General features: G+C 40.9%; 1 protein-coding gene across 4 annotated transcripts in view; it reads right to left on the bottom strand.

Moving 5' to 3' along the window:
• Nucleotides 1–3,431: 3,431 nt before the first annotated feature.
• Nucleotides 3,432–25,755, bottom strand: part of PDGFD (platelet derived growth factor D) — a 137,614-nt gene continuing 115,290 nt past the window's right edge. For 2 of the 4 annotated variants that reach the window (XM_090133937.1, XM_031595891.2), the window contains 2 exons: nt 20,286–20,500; nt 3,433–6,624 (listed from right to left, as the gene is read on the bottom strand). In XM_090133937.1, coding sequence (XP_089990063.1) covers nt 6,490–6,624; nt 20,286–20,500 — 350 coding nt within the window. In that variant the 3' untranslated portion in view covers nt 3,433–6,489. Of the gene's footprint in view, nt 6,625–20,285; nt 20,501–25,755 lie in introns of all 4 variants that reach the window. The other 2 variants (XM_090133938.1, XM_031595890.2) reach the window with 2 other exon arrangements.

Below are 25,755 nucleotides of genomic sequence, written 5' to 3'. Positions count from 1 at the left end.
TTGATGTAAAGGTTGCAGTGAATGTCATCTGTCAGGTCTCTCTGAGTTCAGGGGATGCTCTGGGAGCTGCACTGCAGACCAGCTTAAGTATTCCAGTGAAAAAGCAGACAATTTGCTTTTCCATGGCCTAAGAAGAAAGCCTGTCTAGAGGCAGGGAGGTAATAGAATCTCCAGTCCTTTCACAATTTACAGAAGATTTCCCTGTGATGGCTTGCTGAGCTCATCTCTGACTCTTGTCAGTGATACCCGGTGCCAAGACAAGAGGCAGTGGGTACAAACTGGCACACAGTAAGTTCCCTCAGAACATCAAGAAAAAAATCATTACTGTGTGGGTGACGGAGCACTGGCTGTGGTTCTGTGATTCTGTGATCAAGATGAAACTTGCTGGTGGAAAATGTATGTACATGTGTACAAGGCAGATCCCTACAGCATCTGGGGTCTGACATCCAGTCCACCAGCCTATGGATCCTCTGGTCTCTCATTTGCCCATACAGACACACACAGATGGATGTCTGTGGTCCAGAGCAGTGGCCTCACTGGTAACCAACTCCCCGATATCCAGTTGCAACCCCTTGGTCTCTATGACACCCAAGCAAAGACTCTCATCTGGCCAAACTTACAGGCACCCTATATTGCCTCCTGGCTTACCCAATTCACCAGCTCATCAGGCTGGATCTTTATTACTGCTTGCACAGAGATGACACACAATGTGCACACACTTGAGTCTCTCCAGTCACTGGCACATGGGCTTCTGGCCACTGTTTCCCAGCCTGGGGGCTGTCCCTGAAACCCCATCTCACTGAGGTGACTGGGGATCCCCACGTGCCAGTGTGCCCCCCTGTTGCTTCATGTAAACGGGGATGGGTCTTTAGTTCTACAGTCTAACAAGCTCTGTCTGTTTTGTTAACGATCCACAAATTTACTACACTTCAGGAGGAAAACTGTGCTGCAGGGATGCCTGATCCTTTCCCCCACACCTGACAAAGTCCTTGAATTTTCATACCACTGCTACTGTTGAATAGGTTTGGGGCTAGGAGCTCAAAATCCTACCAGATCCTGGCAGAAGGATGTTGTCTCTATGGACTCGAGCAGACATGTCTAACCTGCAGCCTGTGCCGTCATGGTGTCAGCTCATCCCTGCTGAGCAGCCCAGCTCACACCCAGGCACAAAGTCATCGCTCTGCAACAATCAGACATTGTCCACAAACGATTCCTCTTTACTCAGTGTGGCCCTAGCAAGGCAAAAGTTTGGACCCTCATGCCTGGAGAGACTTCTCTGAGCCACAGCCCTCAGTGGAAGTCCAAGGCCTTGTCAGGAATTTCTCTCTCTCTTGTTTTCAGGATGCACTTTGTAAAGCAAACTACTTCCTCCCTCTTGCTCTAGATGAAACCTAAGAGCAGAATGGAGTCTTCATCCTTGGAGATATTCAACGTCTGACTGGAAACAGCCCTGTGCAGCCCCCTGTAGGTAGCCCTGCTTTGAGCTGAGGTTGGACAAGGCCTTCTCCAGAGGCCCCCTTCCACCTATGTCTGTCAGTGATTCTCCACTTTGGGGGAGGAACTCCTCTTTCTTTATATATGACTTGTGAATGGAAATCCCAAGCCAGATTGGTATTTGCTTTTTCTGTTTTCTTCTGCTGAAGTGAAGTGGCAAAAAGCTGTGACTGTGGCAGTGGATAGAAAGATTTGACAGAATTGTATTGATAGGTAGGATTGTTTCCAAGGTCATTTTCACCTCAGTGAGGGTAAACTGATTTCAGACTGAAATGGGAGATCTCAGTGCATCAGCTGCTTAAGATGATACTCACCAAACTCACAGGCTGGAAAGGTTAAGATGTCTACTTTTATTACTTATCTAACAAAAATGCCATGAATCAAAGTTAAGGGCTTTTTGTTATGTCACCACACCTTCCATCAAAATATCTGGAAGGTACCCAGCTCTTCTTTATCCTGTTCTCTTCATACCGGTTCTGAAACTGCAATTCTTTCAACTCAGGCAGAAATCCTTCACTGGCTTGGAAATAGAGCATCAAATACAGTCACTGTTATTATGTAACTCATTCCATTTTTATTAAAGCATGTCTGTGTGACAGCAGCTTTCTGCTAGCAATACATAAATGAGGTTTTGAAACTCAGTTTAAAAAATAAGGTTTTATAAACTTGGCTTTGAAGCATCATTTTTGCTACCTATAAGTGATTTTCAGACCAAGTCTGAAGTCAAATCAGTTTTAGAAGACGATCTAAAACCTGGAATGCTTCCTTCTTAGTACACATGGCAGAGTATTTGTTGGCTTGGAAATTCCCTTTATTGAAGAAGTCATGGAGAAGAAATGCAAAATCTAATTTGCACTTTAAACACTTACGGCAGATATTCAAGGTCAGACAGTGAACGATCAAATAAACTATAAATGTTATGTATTTCAGCACATTTGATCAAGACAGTCAATAAACAAATTTATAGTTCTTAGAATGAGAGACCAGAATACTGATTTCTTCATTTCATTAGCTGCTGCACTGGAGTCCCCAGGAGGATAAGAACAAACTGGACATCTGTTGAATTCACATTTCAGCAGAGTGACTGAGCTCCACAAAAGAGCAAGGGAAATCATAAATGGATTTGCAGAAAGGTGTTTTCACAGCTGTTGCAAAACTTAAGATTAACTACAAAAGATTCTGTAGACTCCTCAAATGAGAAGAAAAATGTTTTTTTAAAAATGTATTATTTTAAACAAATAGGAAAAGGTGTTTCCGATGACCTTAGAAACCTGCTGCATTTTCAGCTGATAAGATGGAGAGCTTTTTGTGTTGCAGATCTATAAAAGTTGTCACTCACATGGGCACAAGGTCAATCTGATAATGTTAGCTAGCTATTAGTTTGATAGGTACAAAGCAATGCCAGACTGAAGGAGCTTTATGCCATTCTTGCACACTTTGCTATTCCTGCTATACAGGTTCTCAGTGTCGATATAGGATACTCAGTGCACTTCTGATGGACAAAAATATTCTCCAACCATTAAATATGTCCTTGCTCACTGTGTACAAGATAACTGTTCCTTTTGTCTGGGAATGTCTGTTCTGTCTGCCTTGGTTCTGTCCTTTTTTTTTTTTTTTTCAAAAAAAAAAGAAAAAAAATAGAAGAATATATGAATTGTTTCTTTGAATAGCAAGGACTGGACTGCTGAGCTGCTGCTGCTATACAAGGAAGCTTTTCTACCATTGGGGTTCAAACTCAGTTATCACAAAATCACACTCGAGTTTTTCCCTGATGGTATTCCTGGATCTGACTGCTAAAAGTCTTTCAGATACCTCATCTGGATGGTGTCCTGTTGTGGAAATATCCTCCAGTAAATTGCGGAGTCTTAATTAATCAGAACTCTGAATGAACACGCAAAGCATCTTATTTCAAAAGCAGTATTTATTTATTTTTTCATCAAGATAAGACACATTACATACTGCATAAGGTAAAAAATAATGCTACAAGAGCTGCATTTAATTGAGATAACAAAAAAAAAAAAAAAGAGAGATTGCACTTGAGAAAGTAGGCTCTGTCCCAGAAGAATACACTAAATAAAAAGCTAGTGAGTGGCTTTGAAATTATTTGAGTTTCTTCAGAAAATGTATTTATTTTGGAGGGTTCCAATTCCACCAATAAAAATGATATTTTTTTAATAGCACTGTTTTTTAAATTAAAACAAAATGTAAACAGCATAGCAATTATTACACAGGCAAAAGAAATAAAGGTGTGGAAAAACATCTTGACAATTTCTGCTAATAAATAAAAAAGGAAGAGTTTGGCTGGTACTTGATTTCACCAGGGTCAGCACAGCACACCACAGAAGTTTGGAAATGCTTCACATTTTGTGACCAGTTGAGTTTAAGAAACTAAACATTAAGAGGGTAATCCCTATTAGAACAATCTCTTTTACAGCTGAATTTTCCTGCTGGATCCTAGCATCCACTGCTGCCTGCATCAAATTCAGTTAGCCATACTATTGGCTGTACAGCATTTACCATGTTTCACACAATTTGCCTTGGTTCCATCTCCCTTAAGATGCCCAAATCAGTTTTCTAGTCTCTTTCTTACACGGTGAAAAGAGAGTGAATCTCCCACACTGGGTGATTTCAAACTAAGGCACGCTTGGGAAGGAGCATCTCTCTCCCTGCTGCCCGTTGAGGTGACGCAGTGTGAATACCCCCCAGGACAGGGCTGCTTGGGATGCAGACTGGGCGAACAAGCAGAGATGCGTGGGGAATGCCATGCACAGTGGATGCCTGATTCACATTTTCCCTTGAGGGGTGAGAATTACAGGACCACTCAGAGCACAAAGGCATGAGGCAGTGCTTCCTACCACTGATGCTATCAGGCTGGAGTGCTTAAGCATATTTGCAGTACAATGCAGTCAGAAATACATGCTAGAGAGAGTGCGCTGTCTCAAAAACAATCAGTACTGTCAAGATCTCACATGCAATTTTCTTCCCAAATTAGCTGAAAATTATGGAAGGGCTGGGTCAATCCTGTTATAAAGCTAGAGACAGAAAAAGAATGAAGTCTTTTTTAAGCAGTTCTGAAATAAGAAATGAAGCTGGCAATCTTTGGTTACAGTGTTGTTCTTTTAAAGTGAATTGCTTTGAAAAATGATGAATCACTTCCCAACTCAGCATTTGGGAACATTTTTAAATAGACATCTGGGAGCCAGAGAGGAAAAATTAATATAAATAATAATAATAAAAAAAAAACCCACACATTTTGAATCTTAAATGTTAAAATACAAGAAGGAAAGCAACACAGCATTTGTAAGGGATGTTTCAGTAAAGTTTTGTTAAAATTATAAAAGAGCACTTATAAAATACTTGAGCTGATAAAGAGGCTGTTAAAACATTACTGTACTTCTATAACAAAACCGTATATTACTAAAACATACTGGCTTAAAGAATCTCAGTATTATACTATAACACATGCCAGTTTCCACTAATGTCAAACTACTTGGCTCTTTCAAAGAGGCAGAAACCCAAGAGGCAACACGAACAAGACGAACCACTGCAGTCTGTATCTGCTCTTAAATATAAAACCTCAACCATTAAACATGCCACCCCATTCTTTCAGCTACATTCATGGTAAAAACTCCAGTTCTTCCATAAACTTCAATCTGCCTGTGTTTCACTCTGAACAATTTCTGGAGCAGCATTTTATAGCCTTAAAGCTAGCTTGAAGGATGTTTTTTCCTTTCTCATGGAGAGCACTTTCATAATATTTAAAAAGGCATAGGAAGCTATGTTGTAGCTTTTACAGTGCTTATTTTATTCTGAGGTGGTGTTTATAATATTCTTGTGCTTGTTAATAAATGATGCACACTTTCCATGACAGACAGACATTGCTTAATGAGTTAATACGCCTCAGCAAAATGCAATCTAAAAGAAATTCACTGTTAACAGTTTAACCATGGCAATACACAATAGCTGAAGTGAAACAACAAGCCTCAGATAACTAAGATTAATGGATATATGACAAAGTTATAATAATCCATATTTAAAACAAACAAACAAATGAACCCCAAACCAAGTAACGATAATTAAATCTCAAGCACAGTTTAGTTTCCCAGTAACACAACTACAACACAAATCAATATTTTCAACAAACAAGTGCCCTATCTTCATTGCCTGCTTAGGGAGACATGGCACTTCTCCAGCTATGGCAAGGAGGGGACTGGACAGAGATCAGAAGCAGCCCCAGCCCACAGGGGACCTGGAGGGCCACATCTCACCACGCCTGGAGAAGGATATGGACGATGGTTCCTGTAGAGTCACTGTGGCAAAGGTGCCCCTGTACCCCCTACCACCACCAGTGTCCCAGCTTATGCAAAGCATTTACTAATTTTGGCACAAGATCTGCTTGAGGACAGATAGTGAGATTTGACTCTCCTGGTGTTTTATTTCATGTAATAAAGGATTTTTCTCATTGCACAGCACTCTTCTGAGAGGGGATGCTGGCAAGTTCATTTTCAGAGCTGGATTAACCAATTTACAATTGCATGGGCTCAAATTCTTCTTTCATTTATACCCACAAAATTCTACTGACAGGAGAGTTCAACAGGTAGAAATGGCAGGAGAATTTGAGCATAGGAAATGGTGAGACATTTGCAGAAACGCAACAAATGCTCTTTCACTGCCAGCTTACACAACTTCTGTGGGCCTTGTGCACGTAAAAACTGTAAGTGACCTTTGAAAATCTCAACCCTCAGACTCTAGCTATAGTGACCATAATTCCTGGATGCTGATATATAAATGTATGATATGCTTCTTTAGCTGCCATGGCACTAATCAGCCCAGCTATGCTGAAACACAGCAATCAGTTCTTCTAATTGCAAAGGCAGGCTAGTAGCAAAGTTCAAATGATTAGTGACTAAAGGTCCTCAGAGCAATCCTGCTTAAAAGTAAATGTCTGGTAAGCTGCAATTACGTTTTTCTTTCTTTCTTTCTTTTTTTTATTTTTTATCGGGGTGGTCTTGAACTGCAGATACAATCACAACGATCGTGATGATCCAACTGTATATCTACTAAAGCCATGTTCTTTCTTGCTTTGCCTTTCTTTCGGGGATGCTCAGCCTCAGGGACAAATTTCAGCACCTGGGAGAATGAAGAGAAATGAATCAATTAAAAAAAACTGGTAAGAGATCTGAAGAGGAGAGTGTTGGGGAAGCTCCAGCCTCATCTGCAGCTTGCACACACACCTCTGCCCATGGATCCACACCCACCTGCAGGTTCACAAGACAACCTTTAGGCAGCCTGTCCTGGCAGCACATCTGTACTGTGGTGTTTTGTTCTTTATTTCCCCTTATGGAAGGGAGGGTGCTTGGATTCTATCTTGGATCTTTGATTTTAGTTTCTGCCCATCAAAACACATTTTTGTTACACTTCCAGCTTTTTCTTTTCTCTCTGTGACACCCTGCTGTATTGTTTGTCCTAGAGTTTTTGACAGATTGGATTATTTCCTACCTCAGGTATCTTTGTCTCATGCAGTTCCCTAACAATGTCCAGAGCTGTTCCTTTGCATGCTGATTATCAGGCATGTTTCCTTTGGCTTGTCTTTCCAGTCCCACAAATATTTGAATTGTTCTGACCCATCTTTCATGCATATTTCTGCTCTAAAGAACAAGCAAGGTTTTTTTAATACAATTTGAAATCTCTGAAGCGCATCTTTAGAATTGGTCCCAAACTGAAATGCCTGTAAAGAGGCAGAAAAAGAATGGAGCTTGCACAAAATTTGTACCTAAGTACCAACGAGTTTCTCTGGAATCTGACTAACATTGGCTTCTCTTAAAAATACATGCCTTACTTGGAAAAGTCTCTTAAGAATTCACTGTGAATAATGTGAAAGCAAACTACAAGCCAAAGCAAGAATAAGATCTTATGGAAATGTACATAGTAGAAGAGACTTCTGAAAAAAAACAAAACAAAACACCTTACCAAACCATATAGGCAGGATAACTGCAAGACTCAAAAAGAGAGTCAAAGGTTATAGAGAAAAGGGGCAACATATACAAGATGCAACAAATGAAATCCTATTTGCGTGTAGGGAAATAAATAATGTGAGAGTGGTTAAACATTGGAGCAGGTTGCCCTGAGAGGTTGTGGAAACCCTGTAGATTGTCAAAGTTAATAGCACAAAACCGTGAGCAGCTTCATCTAACTTTGAAATTCCCTGCTTTGAATGGGAGATGGGTCTAGATGACCTCTAAAGATGCCTTCCAACCCAAATTACTGTATGAAACTGATTTCATGAAAATACTGTGGATATGTGGGAAACAGCTATAATGTTGAGTCCTATCTCATCTTCTGTGATAGTGTATGTATATGAACATACTGTAAAGGCTGAGCAGCATGGAAGTTTGCAGGGGCATGCTTAAGTGAGCCTGCTGTTTGATTTGGGGGTATCCATGTAAAAGCTTACATCCCCATTCCCATCCCCTAGTGGTGCAAGCCAGGGGAAGGGAGTACTCTGTTTTGTGTCCTTAGTTTGTTGTTGAAATGGTTATGGTAGTTTAACAGAAGTGGAAGTAATTTCAAATTACAGCTCTGAAACTTAAGTGTACATTTTGATTGAGTACCCAAGCTGAGTTCAGAATAAGAACACTTTAACAGAATAAGAACACTCCCATAGCATTTGTCTTCCTAACTCTCACAGCACACTGCACAAAAAGATAGGCATCATTGTCAAACCTCTGCAGGCAGAGACTGTGAAACTATTTCTTCAAGGCTCTGTGTCAGATCAGTAGAACTACCAGAGGCATTATCTGGCCCTTTTCGAAATTGCTTACTTACTGATGGGAAGCAGGATGAGGAAAGGTGTCTGCAGCAAGTGAGCAGGTTCTATACTCCGCAGCCTCAAGCATGTTATGTCAGAAACCACACACTAGTGAGGTACTAGAACCAACACACCTCACCTCTTGCCAGACTGTTGTGAGGATGTGGTTGGCAAAGGGACTGATCATCCAGAATGGTTTTGCCTGTTCACAAGATGGAGAGAAGTCTGTCTTGTTTATGACATGCCAAATCCACTGGTCATGTGGGGAGTGGGACTACTCAAGTCACATGAATGTCACAACCACATCTTGAGCACTGAATAACAGGCCTCATATTGTCACTCAGTTATTAACCTTTTAGTACAAAGTACGTTCTGTTCTTTGATCTTAAAACATCTTGCGAGAGTTAAGGAACTCTGGGGAAGGAGAGGGAATAAGAAGCTGAGTACCAGATTTACAAAACATTGGCAGCTTTGGCAGCTTCAGCAGAATTAGGATTTCCCAAAAACTAAGTATGAATGGCATGCCTAAGGTTAACCATGAATGCTTGGCAGAATTGGTGGGGAAGGGAGATGCAGGTGAAAAGCCTTCAAGATAAGACTATTTGTTCTTCACGTTAATGCCTGGAGGACAGGAAGGCCATGGGATGCAACAAAAGAGATGAGCATTGAACACAGTATTATTTCATCCTCCCTTGTGTGACAAAATTCATTTCATCTATGTAATACCGAGAGGATGGACTGTACTTAAGAAAGGTACACAGATGGTATTTTAACCTGTTGGGAAGATGTGAATGCTTTCCACTGTTAGAAATCATAGAATCATAGAGTCACAAGGTTGGAAACGACCCGTAAGATCATCTAGTCCAACCATCTTCTCATTACCACTGCTACCACAAGCTACTAACCCATATCTCGCAGCTCCTCATCCAGGCGCCTCTTGAACACTGCCAGAGATGGCGACTCCACCACCTCCCTGGGCAGCCATTCCAGTGCCTGACAACTCTGAGAGAAAAAGTTTTTCCTCATGTCTAACCTAAACCTCCTCTGGTACAACTTGTGGCCATTTCCTTGGGTCCTGCTTGTTGTCTGTGAGAAGAGGCCAAATCCCTCTTCACCACAACATCCCTTCAGGAAGTTGTAGTGTGCAGTAAGGTCTCCCCTGAGCCTCCTCTTCTCCAGACTAAACAATCCCAGCTCCCTATGCCGCTAATGCAGAGACATGCTATTAAAAAGGGGGGGAGAGGGGAGAAAGCAACAGAATGGTAGTGGATCTGAATCGATTTTGAACTTTGACTGCCTCAGTATAGGCAGTGAAGCCCAATGGACACCAGAACAACCCACAGCACCACACTGTCAGGAAAAGAGCTCACTCAGGCTTATAAGATTATTACAGGGCTGAAAATAGACTGCATCTTCAAACATGTATTTTTTTATTATTTAAGAAAACATACTTTTGAAATGAAGTACAGCTACTGAAGCTCAATCCATGATAAAATTCTTTACTTAAGGAAGCCTTTCATCAAAATCTGAAAAAAATTGGTGATTGGCACTTTGCAAGATCATGGGTAGGTAGATCTGCTTTTATCAACTGAGAGCAAATGAAAGTATGCAATGGGATGAGAACAAAGATTCGGTCTGTATTTAAGCCATCACACCTCCTGGCAGCTTGGGGATTTTCCCTGTGTTTTATATTAAGAAACATGAGCACAGTATATGGGCTTTGCTGATAAGATTAGAAAAATGAATTGGCAGGCACTTCCTCAGACAAGACAGGAAAGCAGTGTTTGAACACAGCTGAAATTGGACTGCTTTAATAACTGATCACAGAACTGATGTTCAAAGCTTTCAGTCTAGCTTCCATCTAATAGTTTTAGTTTCAGCTAAATACAGAGAATTGAAAAGAATCAGGAAGTAAGGCCATTTCTTGTGACCACGGTAGTTGAAAGAAAATCCTTTCTTCTGGAAATAGCCCGCTGTTTATTCATTACATGGTCACTTCCTTCAAGGTGAGGAACTATAGAGTTAATGAAAACAGTTCAAAGAAATATTGTTTAGGACACTTTATTGCTCCCTTTTTGATGGGGTCAGTAGAATTTCTGCTGTAAGAAAATAAGGATATGGAGAAGGACTGGAACATTCAAAAGATTTATTTTGTGTGAGTGAAAAGAAGAATAATTTTGCAGTTTTCAAATTAAAGGAGCAATGTCTGTGATTGCTAACCAAACTGCTGTGCCCCAGCTGTTCCTCACAAAGAACATGTAACTACAGACATACAGCACTCTTCAAACATGAGTTAGTTATGGACATAAAGCTCTGTAACATATTAAAAAAATAAAAATAAAAGTAAGACATAGGACTTAATATCTGAGATGGATTTGGTGCTTGTGGGTAATACAATGAAAAGTGTCAGGGCCTTGTAAAATTCCTCATGCAGATAAATCCATAGGAGTGTGCCAACATGCTGGACAGTACTTCCTGGGGGCTGGTGGGGAAGGAAATAAAATGTTTACACAGTTTTCCATGACAGGAGTCTTGCCTGCTGATAATGCATTGAATTTGGATTCTTTTAACTGAAGAGCAAAGCCATCACCCCAAAACAGCTTCTGGAAGCTGAAGCCAGATAACTTCAGTCTGGAATTAGAGAACACCTATTTAAGTCAAGCTGCCCCATCACTTGGACAGCCCACCAAGAACCTGAGGGGTTTACAGTCTCAGTTTGAGGACATCAGAGAACAGCTGTGTTTTAGAAGGTATGCAATACAAGATCTGCTGGGGACAGCAGAGTGCTCTCCAGCAGCCTGTGGAGCAAAGGAAGTTCCCCCACCTTACCACAGCAGATATATAAAAGCACTTCATAACTTGATTTCAGGATCAGCAGGGCATGTTCAGGAGCTGAGGAAAGCAGGGCAGTGATGACTGCTAGGGAAAGATCCATCTAGAGATAGTGTTCAGTTCACTATGATGCATACCCAGCACTTCTTCAGAAGAAGCATCAACAGAGGAAACTTCAGAAGATGATTCACCTGTACACCACCCACTTCTGGAAGTGGGTGTTAGGCTTGCTCTGTTAGCTAGGAAAGAAGCCCAACAGCTGACTCTCAGCTTTAGGTGGGCAGAGACATATGGGGAAAACCACTCCCTCCTTGCTGCATATCATTTACCTTTGAAGTCAAACAACATTTAGCTATGGCAGTCCATTCTGGGTGATTTCTATTCTAATAAAAAGCAAGGAGTAATAGGGAATTGAGACAATAGATAAACATATGAAAATGCTTATATAAATTTTTAACTTACAATCGTTTACTTTATGTATTAGTATGTGGACGGCTCCAAAAGTAATGCCTGCTATTTTATTATGTGGGCCAGCGATGTCAGAGGCGGATGTTGGTGGTACAGCAGTAGAGGTTGCACCTTCTCACCAATATCCCATTATAAGTTGTTGCTGTGTGACAGATGGCAGCAGAGGGACAGTCTGACAGAATGGTGTCTGACAAGGAAGTGCATATGAAGTAAAAGGCGTGGAATGGAATTCTTCCATGGCACCCACTGACATTCATTGATGCTTGCTGAATATTTATGGGGACTGAACAGTGGATGTGAACACAGTGAGGTGGTGGGTGGTGTTTTTCAGCAGTGGTGACAGTGATGTGAAAGACAAACCATGTTCAGGGCAGCCATGAATTGAAGAGCATCTCAGTCAGCTCATTCACACAAATCAGTAGATTACAACCAGGGAACTGTTACAGAGCTGCATATTGGCTTCAGTGCATTGGAAACTATTGTGGCAAAGTTGGAATATCACAAAGCTTGTGCCCACAGATGCTCACAGAGGAACAGGAAGAACACCATATGTACATTTGTCAGTACCTATTGAACCAATACAAGGTTTCAGGTGACAATTTCCTGGATCACATCATTACCAGTAACAAGATGTGCTGTCTCCACTACAAGCAGGAGCCAAAAAGGCAGTGTGTGGAGTGGTGATATATGAATTCCCCACTGAAGAAAAGGTTTAAGACACAGCCCTTACTGGGGCTAAGATGTCCAAGTGATGTCCACTGTCTTTTAGGATAGGAAAGTGGAAAACCTTCTGGATTTCCTGGAACCCGTACAAAATATCAACTCTGCATCGCAGCACTGACCTTCACTGGTACAGATTTTTATGAATGCAGTATGCAGGCTCTTGTTCATCACTGGCTAAAATGTATACCTAATGGTGCTGACTATACTGAGAAAGTGTTTTATAGATGAGAATTTGCTCTATCAAATAGTGTTATTGTGCTCTTTGTATCAGTTGTAGTTTGCATGGAAATAAATAGGAGGCATTCTTTTCAGAGCAACCTATGCATTTGTTAATACCAACTCCAGTAATATTCTTTGTTAATTCAGTTAAATTCTTGATCGGTAGTTTAAACACCAAGAAAAATCTCATTCAGAACTGTTTTTTTTTTTTTTTTTTTTCCCTAATGAGGCTAAGACGACCAGAAGTAATCAAAACCATGACTATAGTTTACCAAAAACTTGGTTGGTTGCGTATTCCATAGAAAAATGATGGAGAGCAACTCTGGATCCAATTTGAGATGAATATTTTAGTGAAATTTGTACTTTGCAGAGCTTATTTTAACTTACAGCTATTCAGCATGATCTAATCTCCTTTTGCTAATCTAAAAATACCATCATTCTAGCATGCAAGCCAAATTATATTTCTGAGGTTCATGAAAGAGGACACATCAAAAGCACAAAACATTCAACACAGATTCAAGTTCTGATACAGACTAAAGATCTTACTCAGTAATTTTTCAAAGTTATCTCATCCAAAGGTCACAAATAGTTTAGCTGTGCTGTTAGCATAAGAAACCAAGCATCATGGGAATGTGGTACATAATTTAGCATAAGGACCTTTATTCCAGTAGGACTGTAGCCTAAAATAACAACACAGACCTAAAGTTGTGTTCTCTCTTACCAGGCGTAATTGCAGGATATCAGGAAGAAAATAAAAAGGCTTCATTTGATCATCAGTGGTAGCATTCAAACAAAGGGATTATTACCATGGAATCACTGCTCTTAAAAATTATTTGGCTTAAAAGTAAAGAATTTGAAATGCTTACCAAAGCTACAATACAAAGGAGCCTCACTTTTCGTCATTTGGTCAAGCGTTATGGCTCTGGCCCTTTCTTGTCACTGACTAGATACAGGTGTTCCCTGTTCCCTAACTGCCTCTCTCTGTCCAGACCTGTATCACAGCTGTCTCCTTAGCTTAACTTCCAGATATCACCCCAAGAACTTTTATTTTAATCTAGTAAAAAAATATTCTCTCCCTGCACCTCTTTGATCTCGCTGTTCATCAAGTAATCTAGCAGTCACTTCTGGCTCATTCTGTTTCCTTGCATTTGCAGTTTCTTGTATAATATTTCTAAGCATTATCTCTTGTCAGGTTAATTCTGTGCCTTTATTGCCATAACAACCTTTCTGTCTTCTTTGTACATCTACAATCAACTCTGGGACATGCAACAATCAAACCATATTCCTTGCACATCGGCCTAATGATGCTAGCTCTTTTTAATCACTCAATTTTCTTTGTTGAGTCATTTTTATGTAGTTATTTTATGTTTCCCTCTGTAAAGACAGGATGAGAATCACTGTCTGCTCTCTCAAGTACCTCCTTAAGATTTGCTTAAGGTTTACTTCCCTGTGGAAAAAAAAAAAAAAAGAAGACGAAAAGACAAAAGCACAGACAATGCCAAGTTGCACTTCTTAACACCATTGCAGCAGCTTCTCTGCCTTAGTCAAGTCCCATACCACCTCTTTATTTTCTCCTCTGTTCCTTCCTACCCAAAACACTCTTTACGGATTTATTTCCCCTCTGCTGTCTCTGCAGGGCAGGAAGACGTTATGAAGTTGCAACATGAGTACTAATTTAAACCTCGTGGTTAAGAATTAATTGCATGTATGTCCTTTGAAGGCGAGCTCCAGTTAACATGAGGCTTGAATAGAGGTATAATGATGCAAAAAAAGCAGAAAAGCAAAGCAACATATGTGAAACACAGTGAAAAATGCATCAGTCTTTACTTGAGAAATTAAGTAGGTAAGGGAGATCCAATCAGCTTTCACCACTTTATTTTTCGTTATGTGCCTCTTAGTTGTGCTGCAGAGTACATTGTTGGTGGAGGTTTATGCACTGTGACAAATACTGGTTGCTACCTTAAGAGCGTTTATTCCTCACGGAAACTCATTTCACATCTCATCAGTTACAGCAATGAGATGGGGAAACCGATTTCTTGTTTCTCCAAGGGATGAGCACACTGGCTGGATGGCACAGCTGCAGATCTTGCTGCACAAAGTCCTGACCTCTCTGGGCAGGGTTACCTCCAGGTTCAAATTCTCACACTCTTTAAAAGGCAGTTCCAGGCACTTCCAAAGAAATGCACTGCAAGGGGAATCATCCTTTCATTTCAGCTCCCCTTTAGCAAGTTAGATGTGAGCCTTTGATTAAGGGTGCCACATTCATTTCCATGAATCACTTTGTCTTTGCACAGAGCCCTGCACCATAACTCAGCATCACTTCTGGCAGGCTGTCAGGGAGAAGCATTTTGAGACACTGCCAGCACTAGGCCTGTTTAGTTTGCAGGGTTTGTGACACCATGTGGTAAGCCCTGAATGTCCATGAGCTCTGGTCTCAAGCAAAACCAGAAGCAGTGAAAAACCACAGAGTATCACAAGACTCCTGCAAAGGAAAACACACCCACAAAACTAGCTGTTTACTCAAATTTTGAACCCTTTTATTTCTGAAAATTGCTGAGTGTTCTGGTTAAGTTATGGCAGAATTCCAACTTATTAAAAAAAAACAAAAAAACCAACCCACTATCTTATTATTAGCATTTCTCAGGGCAATTCAGTTGCCACTTATTGGGGCATTCTCATTTTCTCCCTGTTGCTGATGATATGGAAATGCTGCTGCATGATAGGAAAGAGCTGCATGGTCTGTTCAAGGAACTACAGCAGCTTGGGGAGAAGTGATTGCTATTAGTCCTCAGATGCAAAGAGGGGATGCTGGGAGAACTTATTGAAGAGCTCAGTTCTAAGGCTTTGAACAGAAACTGAAAAGCATCAAGAGTGTAAGAAGCTAACCTTGAAATCTCTCTGGACTGTAAGCCTTTCAAGCACATGGCATTGGTGCATCCAGAGGTGCCAGCATGTACCTCAGCACAGTTGCTGCAGTGGTACTGCAGGATGCTGGCTGTGGAGTATGGGATAGCTCAGAAATGTTAAACAACTTATACATGTTTTCCAGTTTTTACCATTGAGATCAAATACATCCATGTGTAGGATATGTAGCTATGGTGGGTCAGGGAGCTTGACAGATGAAGCCCTAGGGTAGTATTTAGGCAAATTTCATCTGGCAAGAAAAAAGAAGTCTGGAATCTGCATGATTTGCTTTCAATTGCTACAAACACGACCTTTGTTCTGCCGTGCTGTACTTCGGTGTCTTTGCAACTGAATCAAAGTAATTTGAGACTTGCATTTGAACTTGGTTGACCTTGTCCTGGAGCAGAAGGAAAAGGTTTTAAACAAAATTACTGGCTCTGGGGACTTCATAATACATGAAACTCTGTCCTTTGTCATGCAGTGAAAGACTTTTTGATTAAGGTTAGTGGGTTTCAAATTGGCTTCATAAAGAATAAAGCATAGAATCTTGGAATCATAGAATTCCCTGGGTCGAAAAGGCCCACAATGATCATCCAGTTCCAACCCCCCTGCTATGTGCAGGGTCGCCAACCACCAGACCAGGCTGCCCAGAGCCACCTCCAGCCTGGTCTTGAATGCCTCCAGGGATGGGGCATCTACATCCTTTGGCAATCTGTTCCAGTGCACCACCACCCTCTGAATGAAAAACCTCCTCCTAATATCTAACCTAAACCTCCCCTGTCTTAGCTTAAAACCATTCCCCCTTGTCCTGTCACTATTCATCCTTGTAAACAGCCGTTCCCCCTCCTGTTTATATGCTCCCTTCAAGTTCTGGAAAGCCACAATGAAGTCTCCCTGGAGCCTTCTCTTTTGCAAGCTAAACAAGCCCGGTTCCCTCAATAGGAGAGGTGCTCCAGCCCTCTGATCATCTTAGTGCCCTCCTCTGGACCCGCTCCAAGAGCTCCATGTCCTTCCTGTACTGGGCCCAGGCCCCAGGCCTGGATGCAGTGCTGCAGATGGGGCCTCACAAGAGCTGAGGAGAGGGGGATGTACATGGTCCTAAAGCTGATGTGTTGAGAAGCTCCTCCTCTGTACATTTACTGCTAGACGATTATGTGGAATTAGAATTAAGTGTTGAGACAAATAAAGAATAAAACTGACTGCCTGCGTGAGGCCAATAATAATAATAATAATAATAATAATAATAATGATAATAAAGTGTAAAGGATTTTGAAATAAAATTAATGGACACATCTTTAGCATGTCATACGTGAATTTATCTGCATGACTTCCACTCACATTAATGGCAGCCGCTTGGCTAAATATCTGCTCAGTGAGCTGTTAATTCATCCCTAAGGGATTAAGTTTAAATTCAAACTTTCAGAAGCTACATAATGCTAAAGCTGAAACTTTGCCTTAAATTCATACAGTTTTCAGAGAAAAAAGGAGCAGCATAATAAATTAGCAGTAATGTGTTAATCTGAATATTGAATTTCCAGAATTTAGTGATTAATTTTATATGCTGTGACATTCTGATTCTGATCAATACCTGGTCAGTGTGGTATTCTAGTGTTCCAGTGTCAGTGTTCCCAAAGACACAATGAAAAATAACTAGCTGACAACATGTTTACATGCAATATTTTTTTCTAGCTGCTCAGTTTTCTGTCTACTCTGCCCTGGCGAGGTCACATCTGGAATACATCCTGGGCTCCCCAGTTAAAAAAAGACAGGGATCCTAGAAAGAGACCAGGGGAGGGCAACAAATATGATAAAGGGCTTGGAGCATCTCCTGTATGAGGAAAGGCTGAGATCTCTTCGGAGAAGAGAAGGCTGAGAGGGAATCACATCACTGTTTATGAACATCTTAAGTGTGGGAGTCAAATCGATGGATTTGGGTGGACTCTTTTTGGTGGCGAGCAAAAGTAGCACAAGGGACAACAGGCAGAAATGGGGATGCAGGAAGTTCTATTCCAGCAAAAGGAAGAACTTCGTTACTGTCAGAGTGACGGACGGAGCACTGGAACAGGCTGCCCAAGAGTCTGTGGATCTCCTTCTCTGGAGATATTCAAGACCCATTTGGATACTTCCCTGTGTGACCTGCTGCAGAGAACCAGCAGCTGGATTGGATGATTTCCAAAGGTCCCTTTCAACCCCTGCGATTCTGTGATTCAGTAGTTGGCCTAAGCTCTGACACAAGATTCTCAGTTTATATTTTACTTCTAATTCTCTTAGAATTTCTCTGAATTTGAATTGTGTAGTCTTATATTTAAGTAATGAAATTCCAGATGGATTTACTGTGCAAAAAAATCAAATTCCTTTTTATAATTTTAAATTAGTTCCCTTTCAGTACTCCTCAGACTGTATTTGGTCTTTTTCTAAAGAGAAAATTATTTGGAGAAGACCTGAATGTCCTGTAGGCAGTATTCTCTACTTTGTATCTTTTGCTGTGCCTTCACTTATTGACAGTTTTTTTCTAAATGAAAGGATTCAAAACTTTTGAGCCATTTTCTTTAAAAATAATTTTGATGTGTATCGTCTGCTGTGTCTCCACTGATGTATGGTTTGTGCTTCTATTTATCTTTCCTGCACCTGCCTGCATACTTCTAAGCACCAAGAGTCAAAATCCATACAAGTACCCCACCTGTTTATCTGAGCCATAGTAAATGCTTGCTGTGCTATTCTGTTCACATCTGTTTCTGCAGAATACTGTCACTTGCTTTTTTTCCTCACCATCTTTGTAACAAACAAACGTTTCCTTGAACCTCTTCACCACTCGACCTTTAGTCCAGCTTCCAAGCCCCATTTCCCCCTCCTTTCCCCTCACATACAGAGGTATATAAATAAATAGTCAAGACTGCTTGTCCCAAAGCTTACTGCTTTTCTAAATAGCATTTGTAAGTAGTTTCACAGGTCTGCTGTAAACCCTTGCAGCCTTCCATGCTGTGAAAGTTCTTTATCTTCTGCATTATCTGTCATTCTTGCCACTCTCTGTTCGCCCCCTTCCAGACTGATCATACATGAAATAATGCTTAATCCCCATGCTGGGAGCATCCACAGATATTCACTTCCCATGTAGCAAACTGCTCATCTCTTCCACCTCTTTGCTTTTTAACTAATCCATGACTGATCGTGTCTGGTAGACTGTCAGCTCTCTGAAGGAGGTGCCAGGTCTTTCAGCATTGCTGCATAATGCTGTGATGCTGTATGAATATTCATTCATATGTAAAACATTCTAGCTTCATTTTATCAGCTTGCAGTCATCTAGGTGTTTTATACTTATATATTTTTTTCCAATTCACTTTTCTCCCATTGAGATAAGGCTTTTTGCTCTGTAATTACCAGGGTCATCCCCTGCATCTTGCTTAAAATTAGATAAAATATTAATTATTCTCTAGACCTAGCTGATGTGAAGTATGCCATACACTGCAGCTAATGGTAAGAAAATTCTCTTACTTGGAAAATAATCACACTGTTCACAGTGAGGCAAAAGGTCTTATCCTAAACAGCCTCCGGATAATTCAGCCCGTTTCTCCCAAGTTAAAGCCTTTATGAGCACACATCACCTCCAGATTAAATGCCATAGAATCACAGAATTATAGAATTATATAATGACTTAGGCTGCAGGGGACCTTAAAGATCATCTAGTTCCAATCCTCCTGCTATGGGCAGGGTTGCCCATGACCACATCCAAAAAGTTCCCCTTAACTTGAGACTTAAGTAGCAACTGAGGCTCTTAAAAGAGGTGTGTGTTTGAAACTAAGTCAGCATGGCGTATGGATACTTGCTTTCAGACACTGTCTCATACCAAGTAACCTTCCTAGATATGTTCACTTCGGTGAACACTGTTTATGTCTGGTTTTGAAAATGCTGATTCAGAGGCAAAAAAAATTTCCTTGTTCTCCCCAACAAAGGGAACTTGCTTTTTCTGAATGCTACAAGTAAAAATTATGGACTTTTTTCTCATCCAGAATTTTACATTAAAAAAGTGCTGAGTGGGAAAAAAAAAAAACTAAGGCTGAAAGATTCAACTTTCCTACAGGCAATAAATCTGGGAAGAGAGTTTACAAACAACTTAATTTTCATTTCCTACTGCGACCGTAAGTTTAAGAGACACAGCATAAACCAAGAGGAAGCACAGTCAAATGCCTGAAGGAACAGATATCTCTGTTACTAAAAAGAGTATTTTCACTGGTTTTCAGTGAAAATCAGTCCTTCATCAAGAAAATTGGTCCAGCATAAGCCTAACTCACTGGGATTATATAGTAGCATCCATGTAGAGAGGTAGCAGAAGTTTTCTCCAACTTCTAAATTAACTTACCCATAAATGTATATTAACATCCCTTCCTAGCACATATAAACCTCCCCTCCCCCTGCCTTGTCACCACCTCCAAATGTAAATCCCCATGGGATTGTTGGCATCTGCTGTAGTTCCACTGCCTGTTGCAGCAGAGGATGTGAATGTGCTCCATGGGGTATCGAACAGGGATCCAATACAGACAAGAAAAACAATGTTAAGACTAAATCTAGGCTCCATGTCCGGGCTACATGAACCTGTCTGGAAGCCCAGGAAGATCTCTCTCCTCAGGAAGGACACTGATCATGGTGGGCATTCACTGAAACGTCCTGGCCTCTCCCAAACAACAGCATCTCTGCCTGTCAGCGAGTTTTTGCCCAGCTTCACAATGCACATGCAACAGTGTAATTAACACAGCACCACACGTAGATCTGACAAAAGCCTTCAGAATTCACATAAGCAAATTAAAAAAAAAAAGAGTACCAAAGGAAAGAGAAAAAGTACCTCATGATATTTTTTCACTGTTTTCCCGGACACGCATGTGCAGGATTTCCAGTTTGAAGTCCCACAGCCACAATTTCCTCCACAGCGCTGGACAAGGAGGCAGCGAGGGAAGAACACGGCATTTGTCAGCTTCAGTTCTTCCCTTAAATTGACAGAGTAGTTTCTCGGAGTGCAACTGTAGCGCTTCACATCGTCATTCAACCTGTCCAGGTCAACTGTAATGCAAAAGGGGCTTCATTAGTAAGGTCTAAATGGGATGTTTTCCCAATTCAAACTGCTCCCTGGGCAGCTGGTAACATTGCGATGTGCTCCTGGTTGGGAAATGTATGAAGTATAGCAGTGATTTCTGAACAGGTAAGCATAAACCCACCCATTTTAAATCACTACAGGTGGCCATCCTGGCTCTCATCCTGCCCACTGTGACTCCCACACGTGGGGCTCACGCAGGCTATAAAGGTGATGAGAGAGCTTGTAATACAACACGGGCCTGGAAGCTCAAGGCTAGTTATTTTACTTGCTGTGTCACTGACCTGCAGGGTGACAGATTCCACCTCTGCCCCTCTCTTTCCTGATTATACTCTATTTACCTGAACTTATTTTTAAAATTATGATATTTTGCCTACCAGCAGGCATACAGAGGGCAAACACTTCACAGGAGGCTCTTCCAGTGGCCTGCAGATAAACACCTTTGTAGAGAGATCCATCCTTCCTCAGAAGGGCCTCTAAGACAGGTGGCACTCCTTGCTATCCTCAATTGCCTGTCTGTGTTGGTTATGAGTAGAGTCTAGATACCTCACTTTTAGATGCCTAAATCAATCTAAGCAATATTAATTTTAGCTTTTAAGTGCTACTATAATAGGCATACAAATAAATACAATTAAAACTAATGAGCTTCACTGAATGCCAGTGGCTGGTTGATGTTTGAATGCCTGTTATTTCCGTGAGATGCGTCATGTAAACAAGCAGTAAAGCCAACCATAAAAATAACTTATAGACTATCCACTGTGAGTTTAAGTGCTGTTTCTAGCTTTATCTTGCAAAGCTAAAATAAAATTAAAAAAAAAAACCAACAACTTCTATAAATTCATTTTCCACAATGGTGACACAGTTAAAAGTAACACACTCAATTAATTTTATTTCTATAAGTTTCCTGATTTATCTTTCTGTCCTTTTCTACTTTCTTCTTTTCTATAGGATCCTGTCCACCAACTAAATGTTTAAAATCTTACTAATTCTTTCAAGATTGGAGGATATGGGAACCTGTGTTAAAAAGTGAGATCCTTCAGATTGAAACTAAAAACCAGAAATAAAATTAAAATGCATTTTGAACTCATGAAGCTTGAAAGCTGGAGAATTCATCCTTTTTTTAAATTAAAATCTTCAAATTTTAGGAAAAATGGGAATCATAAACTTATTTCTCAATATCAAATCATTAAATTCATTTAAATCTCATTTTTAAAAAATGAGACAAGTTGCACTGAAAAGATAAATTAAGCTGGACAAAGAGAAATAACATAACATGATTGGAGGGAATAAGACAAAAAATAAACCCCTCTCATCCTAAACAGTATTTGTTAACAGGCACTTGGAAACAAAGCAGGAATTGTTCAAATGAGAACTGAGATAAGACACAGATTTTCATGGGCACGTTGAATAGCTCAGCATCCCCTTTGGTACTGAGCACACCTATGTCTGTGCTATGCTACAAACATGAAAACCTCCAGAAAAAGACAGAAGCACTGCAACTCTTCATTCCATCTGTGACTCAGTCCTTGTCACGCAGTAAATTGTGGAAAAAGCTCTGATTTGTAAATATCATGCACCTTTACAAACTGGACTTGAGGTACTCATTGGTTCACAGCGGATATGCGAGACGCAAAGGTACATCAATGTCATGAGCACTGTTATACAAGATCATAGCAGCTTCACTTCCCTGGCAATATGTTATCTCAGTCAAAGGGAATTTTGCAGATAAATTGTGATTTTATAGCAATCGTGATACATCTTGCTGTGAAATCTCAGTGGTTATGTCCAGAGATCTTGCATCTCTCCAGAAGAGGTATAGATCATCCTCCTGATACAAGCACAAAATCAATGGGGCTGCTGGTACATGCCTGCACTGGAAGAAAAATACATCCCAAATGTCTACAGTCAGGACTTAGAAGACCAGAGAATATTGATTTTTTTGTTTTAATGGCTGATATTTTGTTCTCCACTGTCATTCTTCAAAGCCACCCCCTCTCACTGCAGCTTATAAGGGTAATCCTCACAGGGAGGTGTTTCCCACTCATCTAAACATTCTCATCAGGATCTCCGCCAGCTCATCTTTGCTTACTGACAAAGCAAGGTAGTATCTATCTGCCTCATATTTGTTTCAGGTGATTGACACAGAAAAAGTAACCAAAGGAAAAAAGAGAGCAGAAAATATTCTGCCTTCAAGATTAACTGGATTTCTTGAGAGGAAAGCCCACAGCCTCCACAATCTGCACTGCAGCAGTCCAGAGGCAGAGATGCCAATACAAGCAGGATCCTGCTGGGGGAGGCTGCCTGTGGACGCAGATGGCATTTGTGGATGGTGCAGCTCTAGACTGAGTTAGCACAAATGCTCAGAACTTTAATTCAGCATTGATCATCACGCCTCCTGTTGAGGTGATAAAACAAGCTAGGCTTCTGGCAAGAGCCTGGTCATTAGGGAGGGCCCCGACCCACGTGGCATCAAGTGGAATCTCTGTGCAGGTGGAGATGTCCAGAGGACTGAACAAAATTTCCCCTCAGGCTCAGCAGTTCTTAATTCTACATTGAGCTGATACCTATTGTCACAGCTGTTGTTATCAGAACAGGAATGAGTCTTTGTAATGAGACTGGCAGAGAGGAAAAGCATTTAAAGGACCAGGATGAGGGTCCTTCCTGCAGAGAGCATTATATCTATTGCAGTGGCACACATATTAACCTCAGTACTTAGGCTGCTCACTTCAAATGGCAAGGGGTGACCAGGCAACTGGAGGAAAGTCTTTACTCAGTGGTGTGCAAAAGTCCAATTTTGATGACTTTCAAAAGTCTTTGCAGTCTCTTAGGCTGAAGCTGAGTCAGTAGTGTGGAGAGCTGTTGACTTGCTTGAAGCATAGGAGGGAATAACCAGATAATTAGGATAACTTTTGCTCTATGCAATATGAAAAGATCAGCTATTTTTGATGAAAGCTCAAAGCTTTCAACAGATGCATTTTTCAGGAATTCCAAAATCAACCAGTGGAAAAATACATGATTTTTAGCATATTTTTCCACGACAAACTATTTTTGAAACACTTCCCATACAACTGCATGAATTCTCTCTAATATAATATCCACAGCATTCTGGAAATGACTTATCTTTAGTTCTTAGGACCCCCAAACGCACGGTTTTCATTTAAGATGTGAATTCCCTTTGGTATATCACATCTCAGGCTCAGAATGAAAGGGACAAAACCCATGGTGGAAAGGTCTTATTGCAGTGATGCTGAAATTATACAAATAACTGTAAGCAGAGAAGGAAAGATTAAATAACAGGCTGAAGAGATACGTACAAAAAGTCACCTGGAGGTAAACCCCATCTTTTTGGCTTTGCTCTACCAAAATCACATTTTTTCTCTGAACCTCTCTCTCTGCTGAAAGCTGTGGCATTTTTTTTTTTCTGACTTGGGATTGTTCTACTGTCTGGAGCCTTTCTATTTCCTCATCCACGTAACAATGAGATTTTACAGTACAGTCAGTTTCATGCATCTGTTCACTGCTGTGACTAAAACGTAACCGAGCCTTGGCATGACTGGTGTGAAATCCTGCTGCTTTACTTATCAAGAGTTGAAACCACTAGTGTCCTTAATTTAAAACTACAACAAAAAGGTTCTGTAGATTGGACGCAAATAACTTCAAAGTGTTATTACAGAATGTCTGCACCAGAGATTCAATTTGAAGGCAAGTCAGGCATAAAAAGATGCACCAGAGCAGTAAGATGGATACTTGGGGTACAGTGCTTCCTCCTTCCTTTCCCTTCAGTTATACACTTAAACTCATTCTCATTTCTGATAGCACTAAAGCATGTACTTACACTGAAACATTGATTCTAATGAGAGATAAACACTGAAATTAGAGACTTCAGAGAGCTAATACCATGTCTTACTTAGAAGGGACAGCCTCAAAGACTGTAGAGGAGAGAAACCCTGTGCTGCTGGTCACTGATTAATTCCAAAAAGACAGGCAGTCTGTTAAGGTTTCTGCTAACACAGTAAATATTCCAAACTAACATACTCCTAACATACTCCTATCTCAACATTTTAACTTTTTTTCAAGCATCAGCCACAGACTGGAGCTGAGGTGTAAAGGGATGGCAGGTCCCTCATCACAATATTCCTATTCCATTTGTCAAGGCCATCTCCAAACTACGCAGCTGCAGATCAGTCAGGCTAATTATGGTAAAACGAAAGAGTGTTTCTCTCTGAAAACAATGTTCATGCACTTGAAAGACAAGGAGGTGACTGGAAACAGCTAGCAATAGGTTTGCCAACGGCAAACTGACCAACCTAAAAACTTGCTCTGGTTAGATGACTCTCTTGTTGGAGGAGGGGAAAGCAGCTCGTGTTGCCTACCTTGATCTTAGCAACATTTCTGACACAGTAATTTACAGCATCCTTGAAGCCAAACTGCTAAGATATAAAAGATTAGGTGGAATACAAATTAGGTAGAAAAACAGAAGGACAAGGTAATCGGGAGTTGCCAAATACAGCTGTTGCCTGGTTACTACTGGTGTTCCCCAAGTTCCCCAAGCTGGGATCTATACTGCTAAAGATCTCCATTAGCAATCCTCAGCATGTTTGTCAGTGCCATTCAATTCTGGAAAATTGTCCTTATGCAGCAGAGTTGTCTTTCAGAGGGATCTCAGCAGACTAGAGAAATATGCAGGCAAGAACTCCATGAGTTTCAGGGACAACAAATGGAAATTCCTGCGCCTGACTTGGAATAACCTTATGCATCAGTCCCGACCAGTAACACCTGGCTCAGCAGCAGCACTGCAGAAAAAGACCTGGCATCCTAGAGGGCAGCAGGCTGTATTCGAATCAGCTGTTTGCTCATGCAGAAAGTGAATTCTCCCCTTCATGAAGTTACTGTGAAGCTGCAGGTAGAGTACTGTGTTTGGTTTTGAGCTCCTTCAATGAAAGAGAAGAATAAACAAGCTTGGAGTGCAGTGAAGGTGAAGAGGATGGTCCACAACAGCCACAGTGAGGCAGGGGATCTGAGTTTGTTTAGTGTGGAGAGTAGACTAATGGGGGTTCTAGTATCTCCAGTTATCTAAAAGAGGCTACAAGGAGGATGGAGCCATACTCTTCCTCACAGTGTGCAGCAAAAAGACAAAGGGCAAAAACCAGAAGTGGTTGCAAAGCAGTTCTAAAAAAATACTCATTGCAGTGATGGTGATTAACACTGGGACAAATTATCCAAA

Source organism: Phasianus colchicus, chromosome 1, assembly GCF_987193195.1.
Source record: "Phasianus colchicus chromosome 1, bPhaCol1.hap1.1, whole genome shotgun sequence".
Lineage (NCBI taxonomy): Eukaryota > Metazoa > Chordata > Aves > Galliformes > Phasianidae > Phasianus > Phasianus colchicus.
The sequence above is the reverse complement of the archived record's forward strand: the minus strand, read 5'-3'. Positions and strand labels throughout refer to the sequence as shown.